The sequence below is a fragment of the Balaenoptera ricei genome, chromosome 4, assembly GCF_028023285.1.
Source record: "Balaenoptera ricei isolate mBalRic1 chromosome 4, mBalRic1.hap2, whole genome shotgun sequence".
NCBI classification, from domain to species: domain Eukaryota; kingdom Metazoa; phylum Chordata; class Mammalia; order Artiodactyla; family Balaenopteridae; genus Balaenoptera; species Balaenoptera ricei.
In genome coordinates this window covers 155,893,978-155,916,041 of record NC_082642.1, presented here as the reverse complement: position 1 = coordinate 155,916,041, position 22,064 = coordinate 155,893,978, and the positions used below count along the sequence as shown (strand labels likewise).

The window sequence follows — 22,064 nt, the reverse complement described above, 5'->3', positions numbered from 1 at the left end:
AGCAGATGGTTTAGAACATTTTTTAAATGGGAGAGGGGTTGAAATAGAGTTGATGGATTATTTTGTTAAGGAGGAAAATATTTTTAAATTGTCAGCCACTGTCACCATCTTTTTTCATAAAATTGAAAAATATATTTTACCCAAAAAAAAGTGGTAAAAATGTGCAACTCGCAAAGGTTCTACTCCACTTGACCCCAGTCCTGACTCCCAGGACCTAGAGGGAAGGTCAGATCAAAACAACAACAAAAACCTTCTTAGAGTGAATGGAAATGTGGGGGTGATCTCACCAGTGCTTCAAACATCCACGAAGCTGTCTTCCCTCTCCTGGAATCACTGCCGTCACTAGTTTTGAAGTGTGACCATCCCTCAGCTCAGCTTTAAAAAACTCTTTGTATTGTCTGTTAGAGCTAAACATACTGAGAGTGATGACCTAGGTCATGAAGGTGGAGTCTTCGTGAATGGAATTAGTGTCCTTTATGAGGAGACCCCCCGCCAGAGCTCCCTCACCCCTTCCATCACGTGAGGACAAAGCAAGAAGGCACCAGCTGTGAAACAGGGGGCCCTTATCGGAACTCAACCACGCTGACACCTTGATCTTGGACTTCCCAGCCTCCGGAACTATGAGAAATAAATTTCTCTTGCTCATAACCCACTAAGTCTGTGGCATTTTGTTATAGCAGCTCGGACGAACTAAGACACACACCAGTGTCCACTGTGAAGCAATGAAAATGAATAAACTACGAACAACACCAATCAACATGGTTGTATCTTTGAAATATGTTGGTGAAAGAAGCAACTCAAAAAATACAGATAGTATGACTCCATTTATAAAAAGCTCAAAAATAGCCAAAACAAAACAATGTATTCCTTGGGTGTGTATACATGGGAGATGGGAGAAAAGGAAAGGAACGGTAAACACAAAATTCACTACCCTGGCTCCCTCTCGTGCAAAGGGAGCTGGACACGATCAGGGAGAAGCACGCAGTGTGCTTTTAAATTTCTGGAGATATCACGCTACTCAAACCGATGGTGTGCACATGGTTGTTCATTTTTATTATCCCTCTTTAAACTACATATTTTTTATCATCTATGGCACATTTCATAATAAAATTTTAATAACGTAAAATAGCTTGTTCAAGACTTGTGGTTGCCAAGGGGGAGGGGGTGGGGGAGGGAAGGACTGGGAGTTTGGGATTAGCAGATGCAAACAATTATATAGAGGATGGATAAACAACAAGGTCCTACTGTAGAGCACAGGGAACTAGATTCAATATCCTGTGATAAACTATAATGGAAAAGAATATGAAAAGAATATATATGTATAACTGAGTCACTTTGCTGTATAGCAGAAATTAACACAACATTGTAAATAAATTATACTTCAATAAATTTTTTTTTAAAAAGGCAAGGAAAAATTGCCCATAATGGCAAAACAAAAAGTAACTTTTATTAACGTGTTGTATATGTACTGTCAAAGTTATATATAAGATATAATAAAATTGTGATCATACTGAAAAAGAAATTTTAATTAAAAAATAAAATAAAATAGCCTGTTCAGTAACATCAGTGTGTTGAGAACGCCCTCCCCCTGCCCTAATTGGGCAGGCATCCTGTCCTCCCTTGCAGTCCTGAGTCCCCACAGATACTTGCCTCTCTGCTGAATGGTCAAGGTCCCCTTTGGCTGCTGCGTCCCGGCCCAGGCAGGCACCCCAGCCCTCACCTAGGCAAAAATGCACAGAATCCGACTTGGCATCAACAGACAAGTTGGCTACTTCCTGTTAGTGTTTTTCTGCCAGGCGGGTGACCCGGCCTCCACTGTGCTGGCTTCCCGGTGGTGTCCCCTTTCTGTAGCCAACAGTTGTCTGCCATGCCCTCACGATAACATCTTCATCTATTCTGCCCAGAGCAGCAGGGGTTCAGGCTGGCAGGGACACGATGGTACTCAGAACTACCTGTGACACCCAGCCCTCTCACTGCCCTGGTGCACAGAAAGCCACTGCTTGCCCTTGAGGTCCCCTCTCCCTGCTGCTATCATCAGGTATGGCATATAGGTGACCATTCAAGAATCCAGAGTCCAGTGATTCAACTTAAATGGTAGCATTATTCTGACAGTCCACCTTTCAATCGTGTGGAAAGATACATTGGCCATCCAGATTTATGCCATTTTATGTTTTTTAAGCAGGTTTATCACTTTCTTTTTTTATTTAATTTTTATTTTATATTGGAGTATAGTTGATTTACCATGTTGTGATAGTTTCAGGTGTGCAGCAAAGTGATTCAGTTATACATACACATATATCCATTCTTTTTCAGATTCTTTTCCCATATAGGTTATTACAGAATACTGAGTAGATTTATGCCATTTTAAACCTGACATATCCTTCATAACCTTTGAGTCTCCTTTCAAAATCAGAACCTACAATACAAATAGTCATTTTTACCTACTTTCTGAAAACAAAGTCCTTTGCCTCATTAATGAACTTTTGTTAAGAATATCCACAGACTGCAGAAAAGCAAATTTAGCAAAGTTGCTAGTAAGAAAAACTTCTAATACCTCTCTGAAGGCAGAACTGAAAAGAATTAAAAACAGTTAAACATAAAATAATTTGTATGCTTATCTCATTAGAGCCATACTTGTAATAGGAAAATACATCTTAAAAATAGAAGCCTTTTTTCTTACTTGGGAATTCTTTTCTTCTTCTTCCACAATTAAAATGAAAAGCATTGCTAGATCACAGCAAAACAGAATAAAAAATGCCTTTGAGGTTTTATTTTTATAGCAGAAAATAACTGCACGAATATTGAGATGTACAATATAATCTATATGGACTACAATTGCGTTTATCAGGTTCAGGAAATACTTTCAAAGCCTGATTTACTTTTTTTTTGGCTTGAGGATTAGTTTGATTGTCAACTGAGCTAGGCTAGAGTCCCCAGTTATCCAATCAAACACTAATCAAGGTGTTGCAGTGGCGGTATTTTGTAAATGTGGTTAGGAAAGCAGGCTACTCCCCATTGAAGTAATCTCCAGTAGGATGAGGGAGGGCCTCGTCCAATCAGTTGAAGGCCTTAAGCGTCTACTGAAGCTTCCTAGGGAAGAAGAAATTCTGCCTCAGGACTGCAACATCAGCTCTTGCATGAAAGTCTCCAGCCTGCTGACCTGCCCTACAGATTTCAGATTTGCCAGCCCCTCAGTTACCTAAGCCAATTGCTTGCAATAAATGTGTGTGTGTGTGTGTATGTCTGTGTGTGTGTGTGTATGTATGTATGTATTCTGTTAATATATAGATTTGAGTAGAAGTATATGCTTTTTCTGTTTCTCTGGAGAACGCTGACTGATAACAAACGTGTTTCATTTTATTAAATGTTTTATCTGCGTTTAATAAGAGAATCTTTTTTTCCCCCCTTGGGGCAGAGACACCTAGTTTTCCCCTATTATCTGTTCTCTTTTTCTTCCATAGTAGTCAAATTTCAGGGGACACATGGCCACTCAATACTTTCCTCAAATCCCTTGAAGCTAGATGTGTCCATGTGACTAAGTTCTGGTTGCTGAGTTGTGATTTGAAGTATGTGCAATTGCCATGTCTTTGTCTTGCTCTTGCCCTTGAAGTTACCCGGGAAGAGCTGGGGATGGATAGGAAGGCACACCTGTTTCTTCCATTTCTTCCTTCCTACTGCCTGGGATATATCATGAAGGCAGCTGGAGCAGCCATCTGGACCAGAAGATGGAAGCCATGTGTTGAAGGGGGCAAAGCAATGACTGAGTGTAAGTCACTATTGACCATGAGTCACCACACCAGCTTTAGATCATCTGCGCAGAGTTTTGTGTAAGACACAAAATTCTGTCTTGTTAAAATTGCTGTTATTTTAGATCTCTCTGTTCCAGGAGCGAAACTTACACCCTAATACAGCCTGTTAATGTAAATTACACCAACAGACTTTCTAATCTTAAACAATATTGTCATATTTTTTAATGTACTACAACATTCCATTTGGTAGTGGATTATTTTTGGGTTTTACATCTATTTTCTTTTTAACTTGGCTTGAATATGCGTTTTCTATCGCTGTGTAGCAAATTGCCTCATACTATTTATTCTCTCACAGCTCTGCAGGCGGGCAGTCTGGATGTGCTGGAGAGGGCTCCACTAAGGACGTCACACTGTCACAAAGTGTCAGCCAGGCTGGATCCTTATTTGAAAGTTTGGGGGAAGAATCCACTTCCAAGTTCATCCAGGTTGCTGGCACATTGTGTTCCTCGAATCTGTAGGACTGAAGTCCCACTTCTGTGCAGGCTGTCAGCTGAAGATGTGCACATTCCCTGACAATGGCCACCCCCATCCTTAAGCCAGCAACAGCACGTTGCAGTCTCAATTTTGCCATCACTGTGACTTCTTTCTGCCACTAGCCAGGAAAAACGCTCTGTTTTTAAAGGGCTTGTGTGATTAGAATAGACTCACCCAGATAATCTCCCTTTTCATTAACTCAAAGCCAACTGATTGGTAACCTTACTTACATCTGCAAAATTCCTTTTTCCATGTAATGTAATGTAATCATGGCTGTGATGTCTCATCATATTCACATATTGAGAATCATGGTGGGAGATCTCAGGGGACCCTTTTAGAATTATGTCCCACCACATGCTGTGAAGCCATTCATTATCTGGTTCCAAATTATCTAGTCTTGTCTCGTCAGCTCAGGCTGCCATAAAAAATACCATAGACTGGGTGGCTTAAAGAACAGAAATTTATTTCTCACAGTTCTGGAGGCTCAAAGTCTAAGATCAAGGCACCAGCAGACTCGGTTTCTGGTGAGACATCTCTTCCTGGTTTTCAAGTGAATGCCTTCTTGGCCTTCTTGCTGTATCCTCACACAGAGGAGAGACAGATTCTGTCTCTCATGTCTCTTCTTATAAGGGCACTAATCCCATCATGAGGACTCCATCCTCACAGTCTAATCACTTCCCAAGGATCCCACCTCCGAATACCATCACACTGGGGATTAGGGCTTACACATGTGAATTTGAGGGGGACACAGACATTGAGTCCATAGCACGTCTTATCCCCTTGTCCTACCCCTATGGACTTGGCTTCTGCTGTACTGAACAATATTTCCTTCCCCAACTCACCATGCTCCTGCTCACATCCAGCCTTCCCACACACTACTTTCTGTCCCTGAAGCCCTCCTGCTCCTCCCATAAGGCTGAGTCTTACACAGGTCTCAGGTTAGAGTTCACTTTTTCTGGAGAGCTTTCCTGGTCCCTCAAGAATACGTTAGATCCCTCTCTGCGTGCACCCATCGCACCCAGCATGAAACTTACCAACATAGCCCTCATCACACTGCACTGTGAATGCCTGTCAACAAACCATTTCCTTTATTAGAAAATGAATTCCATGAGGGCAGGAACCCCGGCCCACAGGAAGTGTTCAAGAAAAATTTGATGAATGAACGCATAGCAATTGGCTGTCAGTAAACTGTTGGAAAGCTAAGCACGTAATTGCTTTAAGATGTATACCTCTGGCTCTAAATTTGAATTCTAGGCTTTACTGCCATGCAGTTGGAGTTAGAACTCCAGGGCCAATTCCTAGATGTGCACCTTTGCTATGGACTAAAGGTTTTTGCCCCCCTCCCTCCTCATGATGGGATTAAGAGACACTAGAGAGATGAGCTCTCTCGCTCTCCACCAAGTAAGGAAAACGAGGAAACACACCTCACCAGAAACCAGACTGCTGGCACCTTGATCTTGGACTTCTAGCTGCCAGAACTGTGAGAAATAAGTTTCTGTTCTTTAAGCCACCCTGTCTGTGGTATTTTTGTTACAGAAGGCTGAGCTGACTCAGACAGACTTGGGCAAATTATTTAAACTTTCTGAGTCTCTGAGTCGGATGGTTTTAACTTTGAGATCTTTGCTTACACTTTGCAAGATCAAATGCAGAATGGTGTATGTGTATATACATATATATATGTATATATATTATTTATATATATATGTATATACATATATATAATATCTTAAGTGCTATGATTTAATGTAGCATTCAAAATCCAAAAAGAGCTAAAATTACAGAGAAATGAATAAATGACCTTGTTTCTGGTGTTTTCTCCTGTAGATAAGTCGGATCTAACTTAGTTTCATCGTCTCTGCAATAAGGAGGTTGGACCCGTGGGTCTCCAAGGCCCCTCTCCTGTCTGATACTCTGGGCTTCTTGCCTGAGATGAGCAAGCATCACTGCTAAAAGCACTAATTAAAAGATTGCCTTAATATAGACGCAGTCAGGTTCCCACGACTGAACAGGAATCTAACTGTTGAGGTCCAATCTTCATCTTTACTGATGAAGGACAGTGTCCCCCAGAAACCTTCAGGGCCACAGTGCTGTTCAAATAACGAGAGGATAAACAGAAGCATCGGTCAGCCCAGAGTCAGGATTGGCTGCAGGTGCATGATGGGAAGAATATTTTGTCATGGGTCATAGACATTGGCCATATGGCACAAACATGCAGAGCAGAACCACCTAGAACTCTAAAGACAGTACCGGGTCTGTTACCTTTGTGGTTTCCTACCTAAGTGACTCTTTTCTAGACCTACCTTATAGCTCTGCGTCACGGGATAGTACACATGAATAAGGATTTCATCACAGTCATAGGACATTCCTGAGTTCAGTCGCTATTCCATGCGGGCAGAGGAACTCACCAGGCCAACGTGAAGGGAATTGTTGATGTCACAGTTTATTTCTCCTTTGGCTTCTTAATCACCTAACACAGGTCACTTTGTCTGTTGTAAGGTGGGGATAATTTTAGTGGCTCTTCAAATCGGAATTAAGTGAAATAATGTACATAAATCAATTGCTAATACCTAGTAAATGCTTATTGTTAGCTGACCATTTAAGCTATTTAGGACTAGTGGACTCATGGGCAGAAAAGGTAGACAGCTACTTAAGAAGTATGTTTCAAGAGGCATGAGAAAGGGACTTCCCTGGTTGTCCAGTGGGTAAGACTCTGCGCTCCCAACGCAGGTGGCCCAGGTTTGATCCCTGGTTGGGGAACTAGATCCTGCATGGATATGCCGCAACTAAGAAGCCCACATGCCACAACTAAAGATCCTGCATGCTGCAACTAAGACCTGGCGCAGCCTAAATAAATAAATAAATAAATAAACTTTTTTTTGAAAAATGGGTATGAGAAAGAATCTCCTCCCAGAGACAGACACACACCCGCCACTCTGTCATGTCTTCATTACAGCTTTATTCCTCTTGTTTCAGCACATTGCCTAACAATCTTCGTGGTAAACCACCTCTATTATTTGGTCTTGGTAGCATTCTTGCCTTAAGACAAAGTATCCCTGGCTCTAATCCATGTGGTTCTGCTGAGACTGTATCAGTCACTACCTATGACCTCTCAAGGCCGTAGGGCCCTGAGAATGAGCCACAACTCAGGCGTGGCCCATCAGAGCTCCTCCCCTGGCCCCCAACCCCGCCACTGGCAACATGATTGACCCAAGGCATGGGCCTGTGACACAAGCAGACCAGTCAGAGAGCTTTGAAGGAATGGAACCACAAAAGCTGGGAAAGATGCTCTCTCCTTCTGCAGACTGCAGCCCCCATGGTCCATGGCCTCTGTCATTGGCAGAGAACTTGATTCAATAGGAGAAAATAAGGTTATCTGCTCTTTGGAGGTAGGGTCTTTAAGATAAAATGAGGTCATTAGGGTGGGCCCTAATCCAATATGACAGGTGTCCTAATAAGAGAATAGGACACAAAGGAGAGACCACGTAAGGACACAGGGAGAAGACAGTTGTCTATAAGCCAAGAGGCCTCAGAAGGAACCAACCCTGCTAACACCTTGATCTAGGTCTTTTAGCCTCCAGAACTGAAAGCAAGTGCATTTCTGTAGTTTAAGCCTCCTGGTCTGTGGTATTTTGTTACGGCAGCTGGAGCAGACTAATACACATGGAAAGAGGTCATTTGACTCCAAGCGAGAGTCAATGGCGAGGAAGAGAAGAGGTCTGAAGTTTCAGCCCTGGAGTTCTCCAAATGCTGGCTGGCAAGGCTGGGGAGTGAGCATGGAATCAGCAAAGGAGACCAGGAAGGAGAGGCCAAGAGGTGAGGTGAGAGGAAATACAGCAGAGCATGTGGTCTTGGAAGACAGGGGAGGGGAACCCAAGGGAGCAGGGAGGGAACCCAAGGGAGCAGGGTGGGCTCAGCCATGTCAGATGGTGCCAAGGGCTCCAGCAAGACATCGGTGTTGGTCAGGTGGAGGGCACTGGTGCGTCCAACAGAACTGTCAGTGCAGTGGCCAGGTGAGGAGAAAACGGGAGCTGAGGATGGGTGGCAGGATGGCTGTTCTTTGGAGACGTTATCATCTTAAGACAAAATAGAGGAAGGGGACAGTACTGGAAAAGGAGGGAAGTCTACAGGGCTGTCTTTGAGTGGAAAGTGAGAGCAGGTTTGTGTGTCATGGGAATGTTTTAGAAGGGAGGGGTGACTGGAACTGCAGATGGGGGAAAGAGACAATAGTGGGAGTGGAGTCTGTGAGGGGAACGGTAAGTGAGGCAGGTCAGGCCTTTTAGGGGACCAGGAAAATCCCCACCTCGTCACTGGAGGGAGGGAATGGCCTGGCTGCAAGGTCACCCATACTTTTGAACCCAAGCAGGACCCTGTGGGGCTCCTCGGCATGGAAGCCTTTCCATTTCCCCCATTTCTTGTTTGTAGGGAATAGACTCCAGCCTCCATGACCTTCCCTGAGTCCTAAAGGGCAGATTCAAATAGTTGCTAATCAGGGAAGGGAGGGGATGCAGAGACAAGGGAGGGGCAGCCAAGAAACAATAGTTCAGCCTTAGGGCAGGGTCCTGGTTCCGCCTCAAGGGATACACATAACAATATCTTTGAGCTCTTCTGCAAAACTAAAACCCCCAACTAATGGAAGATGTCAGCATTCTTCATTCCAGATTAAAGGAACCAGAGAAGCTCTTCATGAAGCCCACCTGAGGCCAGATTAAAGGAGTGTAGGCCCTGCACACACCCTGATCCGTATCAGCACCCCTGTCCTTGAACCATTGCTATAAAACTCCTCACCAAATACTCCCAGGTTAGGACACACAGTTTTTCAGGGCACAAGCCCACTGTGTCCCCCTTTGCCTGGCAAAGCAATAAAGGTATTCTTTTCTACTTCACCCAAAACTCTCCAAGATTCGATTCGGCACCAGTGCACAGAGGCCAAGTTTTCAGCATCACTTTGAAGACGTCCCCTTCTCTGCCCATCTCCAGGCATCCACACCCCCTGACACACAGCCCTGCACCCCCTGCCTGATCCCTCCAACTTCTTTTTTTAATTAATTAATTTATTTATTTATTTTTGGCTGTGTTGGGTCTTCGTGTCTGTGCGAGGGCTTTCTCTAGTTGTGGCGAGTGGGGGCCACTCTTCATCGTGGTGCGCGGGCCTCTCACTATCACGGCCTCTCTTGTTGCGGAGCACAAGCTCCAGACGCACAGGCTCAGTAGTTGTGGCTCACGGACCTAGTTGCTCCGCAGCATGTGGGATCTTCCCAGACCAGGGCCCAAACCCCTGTCCCCTGCATTGGCAGGCAGACTCTCAACCACTGCACCACCAGGGAAGCCCCCTCCAACTTCTGTTTTGTGTCTCTGATGGGCTGGGGATGCCACCTGCAGGAAGCATGGATGGACAGTGGCCTGCAGGTCTGCGGTACCACAGGAATCGTGGCAAATACGTGCTCAAGTCAAAGGAAAACACATCTGTTTCAATCATTTTATTTCCATTTAAATGAACTTTGAAAGATCAAGGACCCAAGCTATACCTCAGAGATGAGTTACCAGGAAGATTCTAAAGGTACAGTCATATCAATTCACAAGCTTTGATTTCTTAAACTTAAATGGTAGCTTTTAAAGACTATAAATATACCTGAGAGAAAGAAAATTCCAAAGGATGCCTGCCTCATAACACCCTGGGCTTATGATTCCCAACAGGATACCTCACCTCCTGTCACTCGCCCAGGCACTGCACCCTAAAGACTCTGCAAGAGTTACAGCTCCATTTCTTTGCTTCCAAACTCCAAGTGAAACACGAAATCCCCATCTCTTACAAAGATAAGCCTGTCAAGGTTGTTCAGCATATTTTTCTAAACATATAAAATCAAAGTCGAATTTTTAAAATATTTTCCACAAACAGAATAAATATAAAAAACATCAATGTCAGGGGGAAAAAGGAAGATTGTCCAGTTTAAATCTTACATTGCTGACTTCTCAGGAAGAACACAAGTTTATCGCATTATCGACAACTGAGAACGAACCAAGTTAAGTGCACTCTGCTATCATAATAATTTAATTTTTATTAAAGATAAATACCACTCTTAATACATCATAAATAAATATATATGCCTACTCCCAAAATATGATGACATAAGAGTCTAATAAATTCCCCCAAAATACAGGGAGACAACATTTTCAGGTATCATTCAGTAGTATAGAGTTTTATTTTTATTTCTTGTCCTTTAGGACAAGCAAAATTTGACCACAAAGTGTCCTCGGTTGGCATTAGGTAATTTCCAGTCACGCTGGATTTTTCTTGATGTTTTATTTGACCAGGTGGAACATAAATCAATCCCCACCCCCCACCCCTGGCATCTGACATTTTCCAAAGCAGAATTTAACTAAGAGTATCACTACTTCTTTGGTTTGTCTCTGTTTGAGGACTTGAAGACCTTGCATTAACTCCCCCGGAATGTGTGTGGCAGGAGCTCTGGGCCAGGCCAGGTAAACGCCACCCTGGTGACCTAAACTCTGCCTGCATTGGGCACGGGTTTCTTCAACCAGAGTACAGAGGTAGTGGGACAAAGAGACAAGGCAAAACAATATGACACCAAAAGCTACATTTGGCTATGGAATTCATTTTTCTACTTATACTTAAGGTTGATTATGTCTGATAAGAGAAGAATTGGGGTTTTTTATTTAATTAAAAGCTAATTTTTTGGTCTGTCCCTATTCCATCTGGCAGGCACTAGGACATACCCCCGCTTCCTTGTCCCCTGGGCTCACCCAAGCTTCATGGCTCTTTGCCCCACATGGGAGGCGGGGAGCTTCACCACTCAGTGTCCAATCTGAGAGCAAAGGGTTTTTCCTCACAGTCATACTTGAAAAGCAAGAAAATAGAGGAACTCATGCTTCTAAGTTCCCACAAGCTACAAATCCTTCCATCAAATTCAAAACAGAGAATGTAAGCATATTTCACCTCCCAGACACATCCTTGAGAGTTTATCTCTAATACACCTCAGCCCAAGTTCACATACAGATTTCTGGATCATGTAAAACCAAACAGACATAAAAATGAGTAGCAACAACAATCTAGAAAAGAGGTTTCAGGGATGGGTGCTTGAAGGGACCTGCGGTTCACTTTATCTTCTACTCCACCCCACCATTCTGCTTGAACACCTAACCCAACAACTAGTTTATTAAGTATCTCCTCCCCACCAGGCAGCGGCCTGGACAGAGGGAAGAGAAGCCTGGGAGAATTTGACAATCACTTGGGAAATTGCTAAAATGTCAGTCCTGATATGACAAATGCCAAAAATGAATTCTTTAAAAAATGAGAAAACAAATACTTCCAAACGGGAGGCGTGGAGAAAAGGTAAACATCCCGTCTATTTTTAAAATGAGGAGGCACAGCAGGTGTTGTGTAAAAGCAGGCTTGTCAATTATTTAATCTCCTGTAGAGCCGTAGACGCCCAGCCTGGAGAGCCCAGGAGAAGCACCCAGACCTGGCCTTTTCCCTTTAGCTGGTGTATCAGGGCTCAGTGCAGCAGACCACTCTAAATAGTAGTGTGGGCGCAGCCCTTGCTTCTAAGAAGTACATCCAAATTCAAGAGGCTGTTTGATCTCTTTCACTTTCTTTCACTTTTTCTAAGTATCCTGCCTGAAAGGTGGAGCTCAGGAAAATCTCTGACCAAGGCGACTGCAGACCATTCCTGCAGCCCGGGTTTCCACCACACCAAGCGCGGCACGTGGCACATACTTGCTGTGCAACAGGTGACAAGGGACACCTCTCAGACTCCACACTGTCACGTCCAGGGCTGAGAACACTGGGGACACCTGCTCTTCACATCCCACGTGGGCAAACATCACCTCGCTCTCCTTATCGCCCTTCACAGACTTGGGGAGGGCAGATAACGTACAAAAACCGGCTGCCACTGAGCACGGAGCCTCTATTTAGAGCCTCAGATCACACCTTTGCGCACACACGCACGCACACACGCCCGCACACATGCACGCACGCTGATAGAAGCCAATGCCTGCAGTGTTGAACCCACACTCTTTGGAGGGACGGCTTGTTTTGCAAGGGCTTCGGGTAAAGAGAGGTGAAAAGTGGGCTGGACTGGCCTGGAGGGGTTCGTGTTCTGAAGCCAGACACTTGTTCAAGCCGTCAGACGCAGACTTGAGTGAACTCAAGATGGGGCTGGCCAGGACAGGACAGGTTGGAGGACCCAGCTAAACAGGAGATTCCTGGGACACCATAGATGACAAAGGGCCAAGTCCCAGAAGGTCACATAGGACAGGGAAGGAGCAGAGGTGCTGTCAACACTTGGAGAAGAAGTGGTGGCACGTGGAACAAAGACAAGACGGCAGACCCCTTGCGCGGTTGGGCGGAGCCAGTCCTGAGCTTCCCAGGAGACTCAGGAGGCTTTGCCGGTCCTTAAGCACCGTGGGAGGGCTCACCAACCATGCCCTGGTGAAGGGGGAGGCACTGAAGGCTAAGGGGGGGGTGGTCTCTGCCACATCTGAGCCTCCCTGGCAGGTCAGTAAGTCACTCTGAACCTCAGCCCAAAACCAGTGGGTTGTTTATAATAAGAATAGCTACTGTGAGGAATCGAGGACACAGCAGGTATGGAAAAGGTTTATGATGTCTGTCAACAGAGAAGGCACTGAACAAACGCTTCTTCTTTCAGTTGTCCAGCGAACAGACACCCCCTTCATCTTCTTGACACTGTGTGTTTACCCAGCTAAGGCTCTGTTTGCAGAACAGATGGCTGGCCGTGAACCTGAGCCTGACTCTCATTCCTGACGTCTTGTAAAAAGCACTGAGCATATTTTCCCAAGGGGTGAATAAATAGAAGAATGAATGGCTGACATGAGTTTTCTGATGCTGGTTTCTGATCCTGGAGATGCCGCTAATTGAAGGACTTAGCAAAGTCACTCCATTTTCCTGAGTCCCGGTTTTCTCATCTGGAAAAAGAAGGCTGTTTTTTAAACTGCATATAATCTCTCAGGCACCTCCGGCTCCGTCTGTTTTTTACCTGTTCAGGTTGTCATACCTTCTGAATTAACTGAGTCTAGAAACACTGTGCTCTGCGATGTTGAGGAACGCAATGGGTATAAGAACTTCTTCAAGAGTGCCAGGGAAGATTAAAAGGAGAGAAAGGAACAAGAGCTGAAACAAAGTCTTAAAGACTCACCCTGAAGATCTCTTGATTTGCCCACGGATCACTATAAAATGCACCCAAATTCACAGCCCAAACACTGACCGTCATCAGAAGCACCCAGGTTACTGAGCAGTTTACACGCAATGTCTCAACTAACACAATAACCCTGTGAGGTGGGAACTACTATTGTCCCATTTTTCAGATGAAAATAAATGAGGTAAAGATAAGTAACTTGCTTATGGAGCGAGGGAGGGAAGTAAAATTCAAACCCAGGCAGCCCAACCCCAGAGTAACCACTTTCAAGAGGATCAAAAAACTCACATGAAAATTAATTCAGTTTGTTTTAAAAGTACATTTTAGCGCTTCGTGCCAGCACGTGGGGATCACTGGAGCAGTGCTGGTTGTGCAGCAGTAGCTGGCATTGCCAGTCTGACTTCTGAAGCAGCTCATGGCTCGTGTGGACAGGAGGACAGAATTCCCCCAGGGCAATCACTCAGCTTCCCTGGGTCTCTGAGTTTCCTAATCAGATCCACTTTTCTAAAAAAAATTACTCTCTTTGCAGCAACATGGATGGACCTAGAGATTATTATACTAAGTGAAGTAAGTCAGACAGAAAAAAACAAATAGCCTATGATATCGCTTATATGTGGAATCTTAAAAAAATGATACAAATGAACTTATTTATAAAACAGAAATAGACTCACAGATATAGAAGATAAACTTATGGTTGCCAAAGGGGAAAGGTGGGCGAGGAGGGATAAATTAGGAGTTTGGGATTAGCAGATATACACCATTATAAATAAAATAGTTGAACAGCAAGGACCTACTGTATAGCACTGGGAACTATATTCAATATCTTATAATAACCTATGATGGAAAAGAATCTGAAAAGGAATAGATTTATACACATGTATGTATAAGTGAATCACTTTGCTGTACACCTGAAACTAACACAACACTGTAAATCAACTATACTTCAATAATTCTTTTTTTAAAATTATTCTGGGTGTAAAGCGGAGGAGAGGTTGGAAGGCAACATGATCAGATCTGAGACCAGTAAAAAACATGTTGCCTGAGACCAGCTGATCCAAGATGGTGCCCTGGACTGAGGCTGCAACGATGGATGTGGAGAGAAGAGGCCAAATCCACGGGAATCGGCAACCATCAGGCATGGCAGGGCCGCAGCGAGGCACAGGAAAGTCGAAGAACTGAATAGGCAGATGGACAGTGACATTTCCTGCAACCCGAAACGCTGGGGGAAGACAGGGCTAGGGGTCGGATGGGTGAATATGTGGTTTCGATGTGCCTTTTAGATGCACCTGGGAGGGGTGTCCAGGAGCAGATGCTACTTGGGAGCTCAAGGAAAGGAGGTCTGACAGGTTTTGTGTGTTTGGATTTTTCCTCCCTCCCTTTTTGTAACCCTATGTGGCTACCGTGGTGTGTTTTAAGACAAATAGGAATTAGGTTCATAAGAAAGAAAGAGGCAGTACAGCACCATGGGTGTAGCATCAGGCTGAGAGTCAGCAACCCTCTGAGTGCTGACCTGAAGCTCAAATTCTGCAAATCTTGGTTTTCACACATAAACTAAAGGGATGGGACCAGAGCTCTAAAACCTCTTGAAGTTCGGAAGCACAGCAATTCTACCTTCACCTGAAACTATCTCTTTACCTTTTATTGCAGGTGTCATCATCTTTAGAAATGAGGTCTATTTCATAACAATTTGGTTTACTGTTGTCCTTCTCCTGAGACTAAAAGTTGCATACGGTTGAGGAAAAGATCCAAAATTTTATAATCATGAAAACAGAAGGAGGTTGTAGATGAGATAAGATTGGCCATGGCAGGAGCCAGGGGTGGGGAGGACTCGGGGACAGGCGCACGGAGTACATTATAGGATTCTGTCTACTTCTCAACGTGGGAGGTTTTCCATTCTCGAAAAAGGGGGATGTGAGGTCAAGAAGCACTGCCATATAGCATTTCTAGGTTTTCAGGTCCCAGTTTTCAGTAAAAACAGGATTTCAGCATCCCATTTACTGATTGATACTGGAACCATACGTTGGACCCATAGTGTTGGCTACATGTTAGAAATCCTTCACATTTTAGTCGAGGTTCATCACTTCCCCTCTAAAACCACCTTCCACAAATGTCATCTCACGTCCAATCGACAAATATTTCTTGAGCATCTACTATGTACCAGGAACTGTGCTAAGAATTTGAGGTACATCAGTGGAGAAAACAAAGACCCATTCTTGCACAAAGCTTTTGCTCAAGTGGGGTGAACTATAAATAATAAACAAAATAGACACATGATAATAAATAGATATTGTATACTCTGTTAGAAATTGATAAGTGCAATGGAAACAATATAACAAGGCAAGGGGACGGGGGTGGGTTGAGTTGCAATTCCAAAGAAAGTAATCAGGATGAGGCTCATTAAGAAGGGGGTACATGACCAAAGACGTGAAGGAAGCAAAGGAATGGGCCACGAGACTGTCTAAGGAAAGGGCGAGCCTGGCAGAGGGAACAGCCCTTGCAAAGGCCCTGAGGAAGGTGGAGGGTGGCCGGATGCTCCAGGAAGAGCAAGGAGGCCTGTGCTGCAGGAATAGTACCTCCTTTCAGGGAGGCCAGAGTGAGTGCGGGGAGGGTAGGAAGGGATGAGGTTAGAGAATAACAGAGGCACACAATGATATTAAAGATGCGGCTTTTCTCAGACATGGGACGTCACTGGAGGGTTTGGAGCAGAGACGTAAGATGCTCTGGTCCATATTTTCAAAGGAGTAGTCTGGATGCCGCCTAGGAAACAGACCAAGGGGACGCAGTGACAGAGGTGGAGAGACGAGGTAGAAGCTATTGCCAGAGCGCAGGTGCGAGCTGATGGGGGCTTGGATAGGGTGGCAGCAGCACAGTGAGGGGCAGTGATTGGCTTCTGGATATAAAATGATGGTCTCTCTCCTGACATACCGGCTGAGAGAGAGAGGAGTCACAGATGGCTCCGAAGTGTTTGACTTGAGCCACCAAAGGATGGAAGGGCCATTACCTGAGGTAGTGAAGGCTGCAGGTGGTGTGGATTAGGAGTGGAGGGAGGGGTTCATCCCAACTTCAGTTTCGGATTTGCTCACTATGGGGTGTTAAGCAGGCAGTGGGACATATGAGATTGAAAAGTGAGAGAGAATTCCAGGCTGGAGATAAACGGGCATCCTCAACATGAGAGAGGATATTTTAAACCGTGGGGCTGGATGAGACCACCAGAGTACAACCAGCGAAGAAAGGAGGCCAAGGCAGAGCGAGGAGATAGAACAAGCAAAGAAGGGACCGGTGAGGAGGAGAACCCAAAGCATCCAGTGTCCTGGAAGCGGGCGAGACCAGCCGTGCGGGCAGCACGATGAGGGCAGAGACCAGACCTTGGACCCCGCATCTCGGGTCATCAATGACGTTGGTGAGAACCATCTGGTGGAGTCAGGCACCAGACTCTGATTTCAGAGGGGATTTCAGACAGAAAAGGAGACAAATATGGAAAACGCTCTTGTGGGGCTGAACAGCAAAGGGAGAAGTGGGGCAGTGAAGGGAAAGGGTTTTATGATGGTTTGGGAGATGGGGAATGACAGCACATCTGGCCACGTGTGGGCTGAGCCAGCAGAGGGGAGATGGACGGTGAGAGTGGGAGTGAGGCCTGGGCAGGGGTCTTGCTCTTGAAGAGGTAAGGAGAGCTGGGAATCAAGCCCCAAAGTGGAGAGGCTGGCTCTGCGGGAGCCCAGCAGAGGGGAGGATTCGGGGTTCAGATCCTGGAGGGTGGGTGTGCGTGATGCGGAGAGACTGGTGAAGGGCCAGATGTGCAACCTGAGCAGCCAAGGCAGCGGGCACCTGCATCCCTCTGGACACTGACTGCATCCCTGGGGCCCGCTGACCGCCTAGGGGCCGCAGCGCTGCGTGTAACCAGCACACACAGTGCCCCCAAGAGCTGGGGTTCACATTCTATTTTTGCTGCTTTTCAGCTATATAAGCTTGAGCTAGCTGTTCGTGCTCTCTCTCTGCCTCGGTTTCCTCATCTGTAAAGCAAGGAAACGGGTGGTCACCTCCCCACTGGAGTGGTTGTGCGCATTTAAGGAGGTAATATTTTTAAAGCCCTTATCTCAGTGCCCAGCAAATAACCTTTGCCATCAGCATCATTCGTCCCTGGATGCCCGTGAGTGAAGCCACTGCATCACCAGCCTGGCTCCTCTCCAATCCCACTTTGAAACTCACTTTGGGTGTTATTGGAAAAGCATCGCTTTGCCTCCTAATTCACACTTTCACGGTTTCTCACTCTCACCCAGGCAAGACGGCATCACGGAATACAGCTCTGGCTGGAACCTGCATTCCACAACAAACAAGCTGTGAAGTCTCGGGCAAAGTCTTGGGCAAGCCTCCGGGTCTCTTCGAGCTTTATTTTCATCCTACGTAAAGGCAGGACCAAATGAGCTCGATGGTCCCTTCGAGGTCTACAGTCACGAAACATTTTTTTCCCTCGAGAAGAAAACGTCTTCATTACATAAAGAAATAGAGTCGGCGGGGGGTGCAGGGGGCCGAATGTGTTTTGCAGAAAGCCCTTTAAGAACGCAGACAGGCTCTCGGTGGAGCTGAGCCTGTGCTCATGGACCCCTACGGCCGAGGGCTTTGGGTGGATGCTGAGAAGACCAGATCCTGAGTCAGCCACACTCACCCACCCAGCTTGGTGGCCACATGAACACGCACACCAGACAAGGGCTGGACTGCCAGACAAACTGCTTCACCCTCAAAGATCACCGTTGAGAGGCAGCCCATCCTATGGGACCGAGGGATCCACCCTGGCAAAATCCAGGCTTCAAAACACAAGTTCAGTCCCTGATTTCCCACCTGAGAAGGTGGCTTTTCTGAACATGACCCAGCACGTTCAGAGCAGCCAGGATAAGAAAACACATCTGCCAAGAAGCAGCTCCATCCAGATGCGAGAAACACTGTGCAAAATAAGATGCCATTTTGCCATTTAACACGGCCATGACCACTTTGCAGCGAACATCTCTTTCTGAGTTCAGGTAAGAGGTTCGCCCAACTTTTATAAGTTTCACAGCCACGTGAGGTCTTGGCTTTGCAGGCTGCTAACATCCAGTTCCGTAAAGTAGAAAGTAAGAACCGTTCATCTCAATGACCGGGAGCAAGATGGCTCTGCGTGTCATGTGACAGTGACTGAACGGGCAAAGACCCTGGCAAAAAAAAAAGTGCTTCATTGCCACCCAACCCTGCAGAACAGGGTTCTTCCAAACCATCAGAAGAATATTGAAGGTTTAACTCCACACCACAAAACTCAGCTGTTCCTTGGCCATCTGAGAAGTTCACAGAAGCTGAGCTGGGATCAGATTTAGGAAACGGACCCAGGAAGATGCTCCCTTGACCAGGACTCAGTTCAGTGCTCAGTGTCCCAGGGGGTTCTTAAGAGTGTCTTGAGTTAAATCCACCCAAATTCCCAGAAAAGCTCCCAGCATCCTTCACAGACGAAGCCTTGCATCCAACTGCCTTCCAGTTTGCACTTGGAGACCTGACGTGCAGACCAAGGGCATGTGGAGCCAACAGGCGGGGTTGCCGCAGATGGCTGGGGGGAAATGCCATGCTCTCGGGGTCCCACACTCAGCAGAGTGGCCAACGAGTCTGTACCATGGGCCGAGCTTCACAGAGATTTCTGAGCCAAATCTTTAAAGGCTGATTGCTGTCTCGAGCTGGGTGTTTCTTGGGGGCTGAGCTGCAGCCGCTGTGGAGGTGTCTTCTGGCACGTGCTTTGCAGTGAGTTGAGGGCCAAGCTGCTAACACGGTCTCAGGCCAGCCAGACCCACTGCAGTGAACAAAGGGAGCTGGGGGCGCATTGGTTCACCCCAGTCTCTGCACTAAAAAGCACAGGAATGGGATCTGAGGAGGAGGGGACTCTAGCAAGGGACTGACAGATGCCAGCAGCAAGGCTTCCCTCTGAGCCTCCCTCACTACCGTCCTCTCCCAAGAGGCAGCACGCAGGGGTGGACTGAGGCGGTGGGCTGAGAGGTGGGCTCTCATCCCTGCTCCAGTGTCTGCTGGCTGTAATCCTTGGGACAGGCCCGCGTGCTTCTCTAAGCTGCTGTTTCCTTGTGTGTGAGATGGGGTGCTAACATCCACCCCTCCATATGGATGCTGACCCGACGTGAGAAAATGCAGGCGTACGTCACTTAGTGCAACAGGGTAGGTACTCGAGAGAGAGTATTTGTTATGGCTTGGGGCACCAAATGGGGATTCATCAGTGGTGGCATTCAGGTTTAGATTGGGAAGCCTTCAGGATATCACCCTCACTCTTCTGCCTCTTCCTTCCTTACTCCCTCCCTACCCCAGGAGTCTCAGCTGTGCCATCCAAGATCTTTCAAAAACCATCACCGTGGGCTGTCTGCTGTGTGTCCAGATGTTCCGCTGGGCTCCCTTCAGATATCTGGACACTCTTTGTCCAGGGAACTTTCCAGAGCCTGCCAATACGCCAGGATATTGTGAGGCTTGATATAATGGCAGGCCACGATCTTCTTGTAACGGCATATGGTGAAGGGTAACCCATTGGGGAAGAAAGTCTGCTTGGAGTGAAGCTCCTCCAGTTTGATTTGCAGTTTTTCCAGGCAGAGCCCCACAAAGACATCTTCCAGTTTAATGAACGGGACACTTTCAGCAACGTTGTACACCTGGCCCGCCACATCGCTGGAGAAAACATAGCCAACGCCGGAGCAAAAGGGCGGGTACTTGTCCCACGGATATTCGAATTTACTAACAAACCACTTATTGTACCTTTTCCTGATTGGGTATTCGTTTAGTTTTAAGAAGCCGGTGAAAAACCGAGTTGTTCTATTTTTCTTCAGGAGCAGTTCAGTCAGATAGTAGATGTTGACAAACATGTCAGAGTCTGTTTTCATCACGAAAGATGCCTGCGGACAAAAGCGGTAGATCCACTCCATACCCATCATGGTCTTCAGAGTCAGATTGAAATAAACATCCATGAAGTCCTTCTGGATAATATCGCGATATTGCTGGCTCTCCTGGGCCACTGCTCTCGACATGCCCTTACTGGGGGTGGTTCCCAGGAGGAAGAATGTTTTTATTCGTTTTCCACCCACGATCTTTTCTCTCCCCCACGTGTTCCGGATGACCGAGCGGGCAAACATCTGTTCGTGGGATGAAGTCACCAGCAGGACAAGGAAGGGGGCATCCTGCCTGCAGTCTATATCTGGGAGCTGAAGGAAGTTCCCATCTTCGTTCCTGAAAACCAATGGTTCGCCTTTAAAAGGACTCAGATCGTCCAGGCTAAAATACAGACAAAGGGCTCCCAGGACCACCAGGGATATATATATCCATCTCATCTTCACATAAGCCATCTGAAAGGAACAAAATCAAATGGTTAGACCTCAAAAGCAGGAGTGCCTGTTTAGCTTCACCCTGGGAGGCTGAGATGGGGGACAAGACCCATGTTTCATGGCTCAGGTTTTAGAAACTCTGGAATCTTGTTGCAGACAGAAGTGGAGCGCCAAGGTTCTACACAGAGGCAGAGACGGCTGCCAGCGTCTCGCACCCCCTAGTGGAAGATCAGGATCAGCCAGCTCTTCACCGATGGGAGCCTCACATTCCTTACCTAGAAGGATATGGAAACACATGGTTCACTAGGTCTGTCCTTGCGGTTCTGCCCTTCTCTGACTACATAACAACATCCAGCTAGAGAACCTGCAAGGCTAGACCTAAATGTACAGGCCATTGGCATTCTTCTCTGATTGATTTAAGCACCACTTCGTCACTCCCAGAAAGAAGCAAAACCAGTCTTCAGATGTGCACAACTACCTTGGAATTCTGTCTCTGCTAGCAGTGGCCATTTTTTGTTTTGTTTTGTTCTGTTTTTAGGTTACTGTTTAAATCTCCTGACTCTTTTATCTTTTGCTCACCTCTCTTTTATTCTCCACAAATTCAGGATCATCCATGTCAGTGTTATAACATTAAGAAAGCAAATAACTCACTCTTTTCCTGGGTAAGATGAACCTCTGGGTTGAAAGCTAAGCCAAAGGGTAGATTCCAAGAGCTGTCAGCATATGACGTTCAGCACGATCAGGTTCTGGGCTTGGTTTGTTTGCCAAAAAAATGACTCTCTTCCTCGGGACACCCTATAAGGACAAACCAAAAAGCATAGTGTCATTAAAATCACTCATGACTCACCAGCAGCTCTTCACCTTTTGCTGTACTGAAGCATTTGCTGTAGTGCCAATGCACCACCCACCTGCAAGACATTAATCCCCAGCCTCACTTTTCTCATCTGTAAAATGGGTTCAGTCAAGACAAATCCCAACACATGGTTCCCCTGTTGACAATAATAACAGCAAGCAAATATCCGAGAATCTTTTTAGCCTAATGGGTTAGGAAATTTTTAAGGAGACACAACGGACATGTAAGTCAGTGACAGTCACGTAACAGAGCCCATGGCTGATGCTTAAAGAACCTAACACAGGGAGGAAACCAACCCATCAATTCTCAACTCAGTGTCCATGTTTTCAGAATGTTATGCTGGATAAGAGGACATAGGAGTTAGCAAAAAAAGAAACCCACCGAGTGAAATGTAGAAAGGGTTGGTTATTTTGATAGCAAAAGA

General features: G+C 46.0%; 1 protein-coding gene across 3 annotated transcripts in view; it reads right to left on the bottom strand.

The window, feature by feature from the left end:
- Nucleotides 1–1,663: 1,663 nt before the first annotated feature.
- Nucleotides 1,664–22,064, bottom strand: part of B3GALT5 (beta-1,3-galactosyltransferase 5) — a 47,841-nt gene continuing 27,440 nt past the window's right edge. Inside the window, exons 2-4 of one of the 3 annotated variants that reach the window (XR_009503017.1) lie at nt 21,439–21,582; nt 17,730–20,808; nt 1,664–1,720 (exon numbers count right to left, since the gene is read on the bottom strand). Coding sequence is in view for 1 of the 3 variants with exons in the window: in XM_059921581.1 (XP_059777564.1) it covers nt 19,873–20,808 (936 nt within the window). In the remaining 2 variants the exon portion in view is untranslated. Of the gene's footprint in view, nt 1,721–9,745; nt 20,809–21,438; nt 21,583–22,064 lie in introns of those variants that run through there. The other 2 variants (XR_009503016.1, XM_059921581.1) reach the window with 2 other exon arrangements.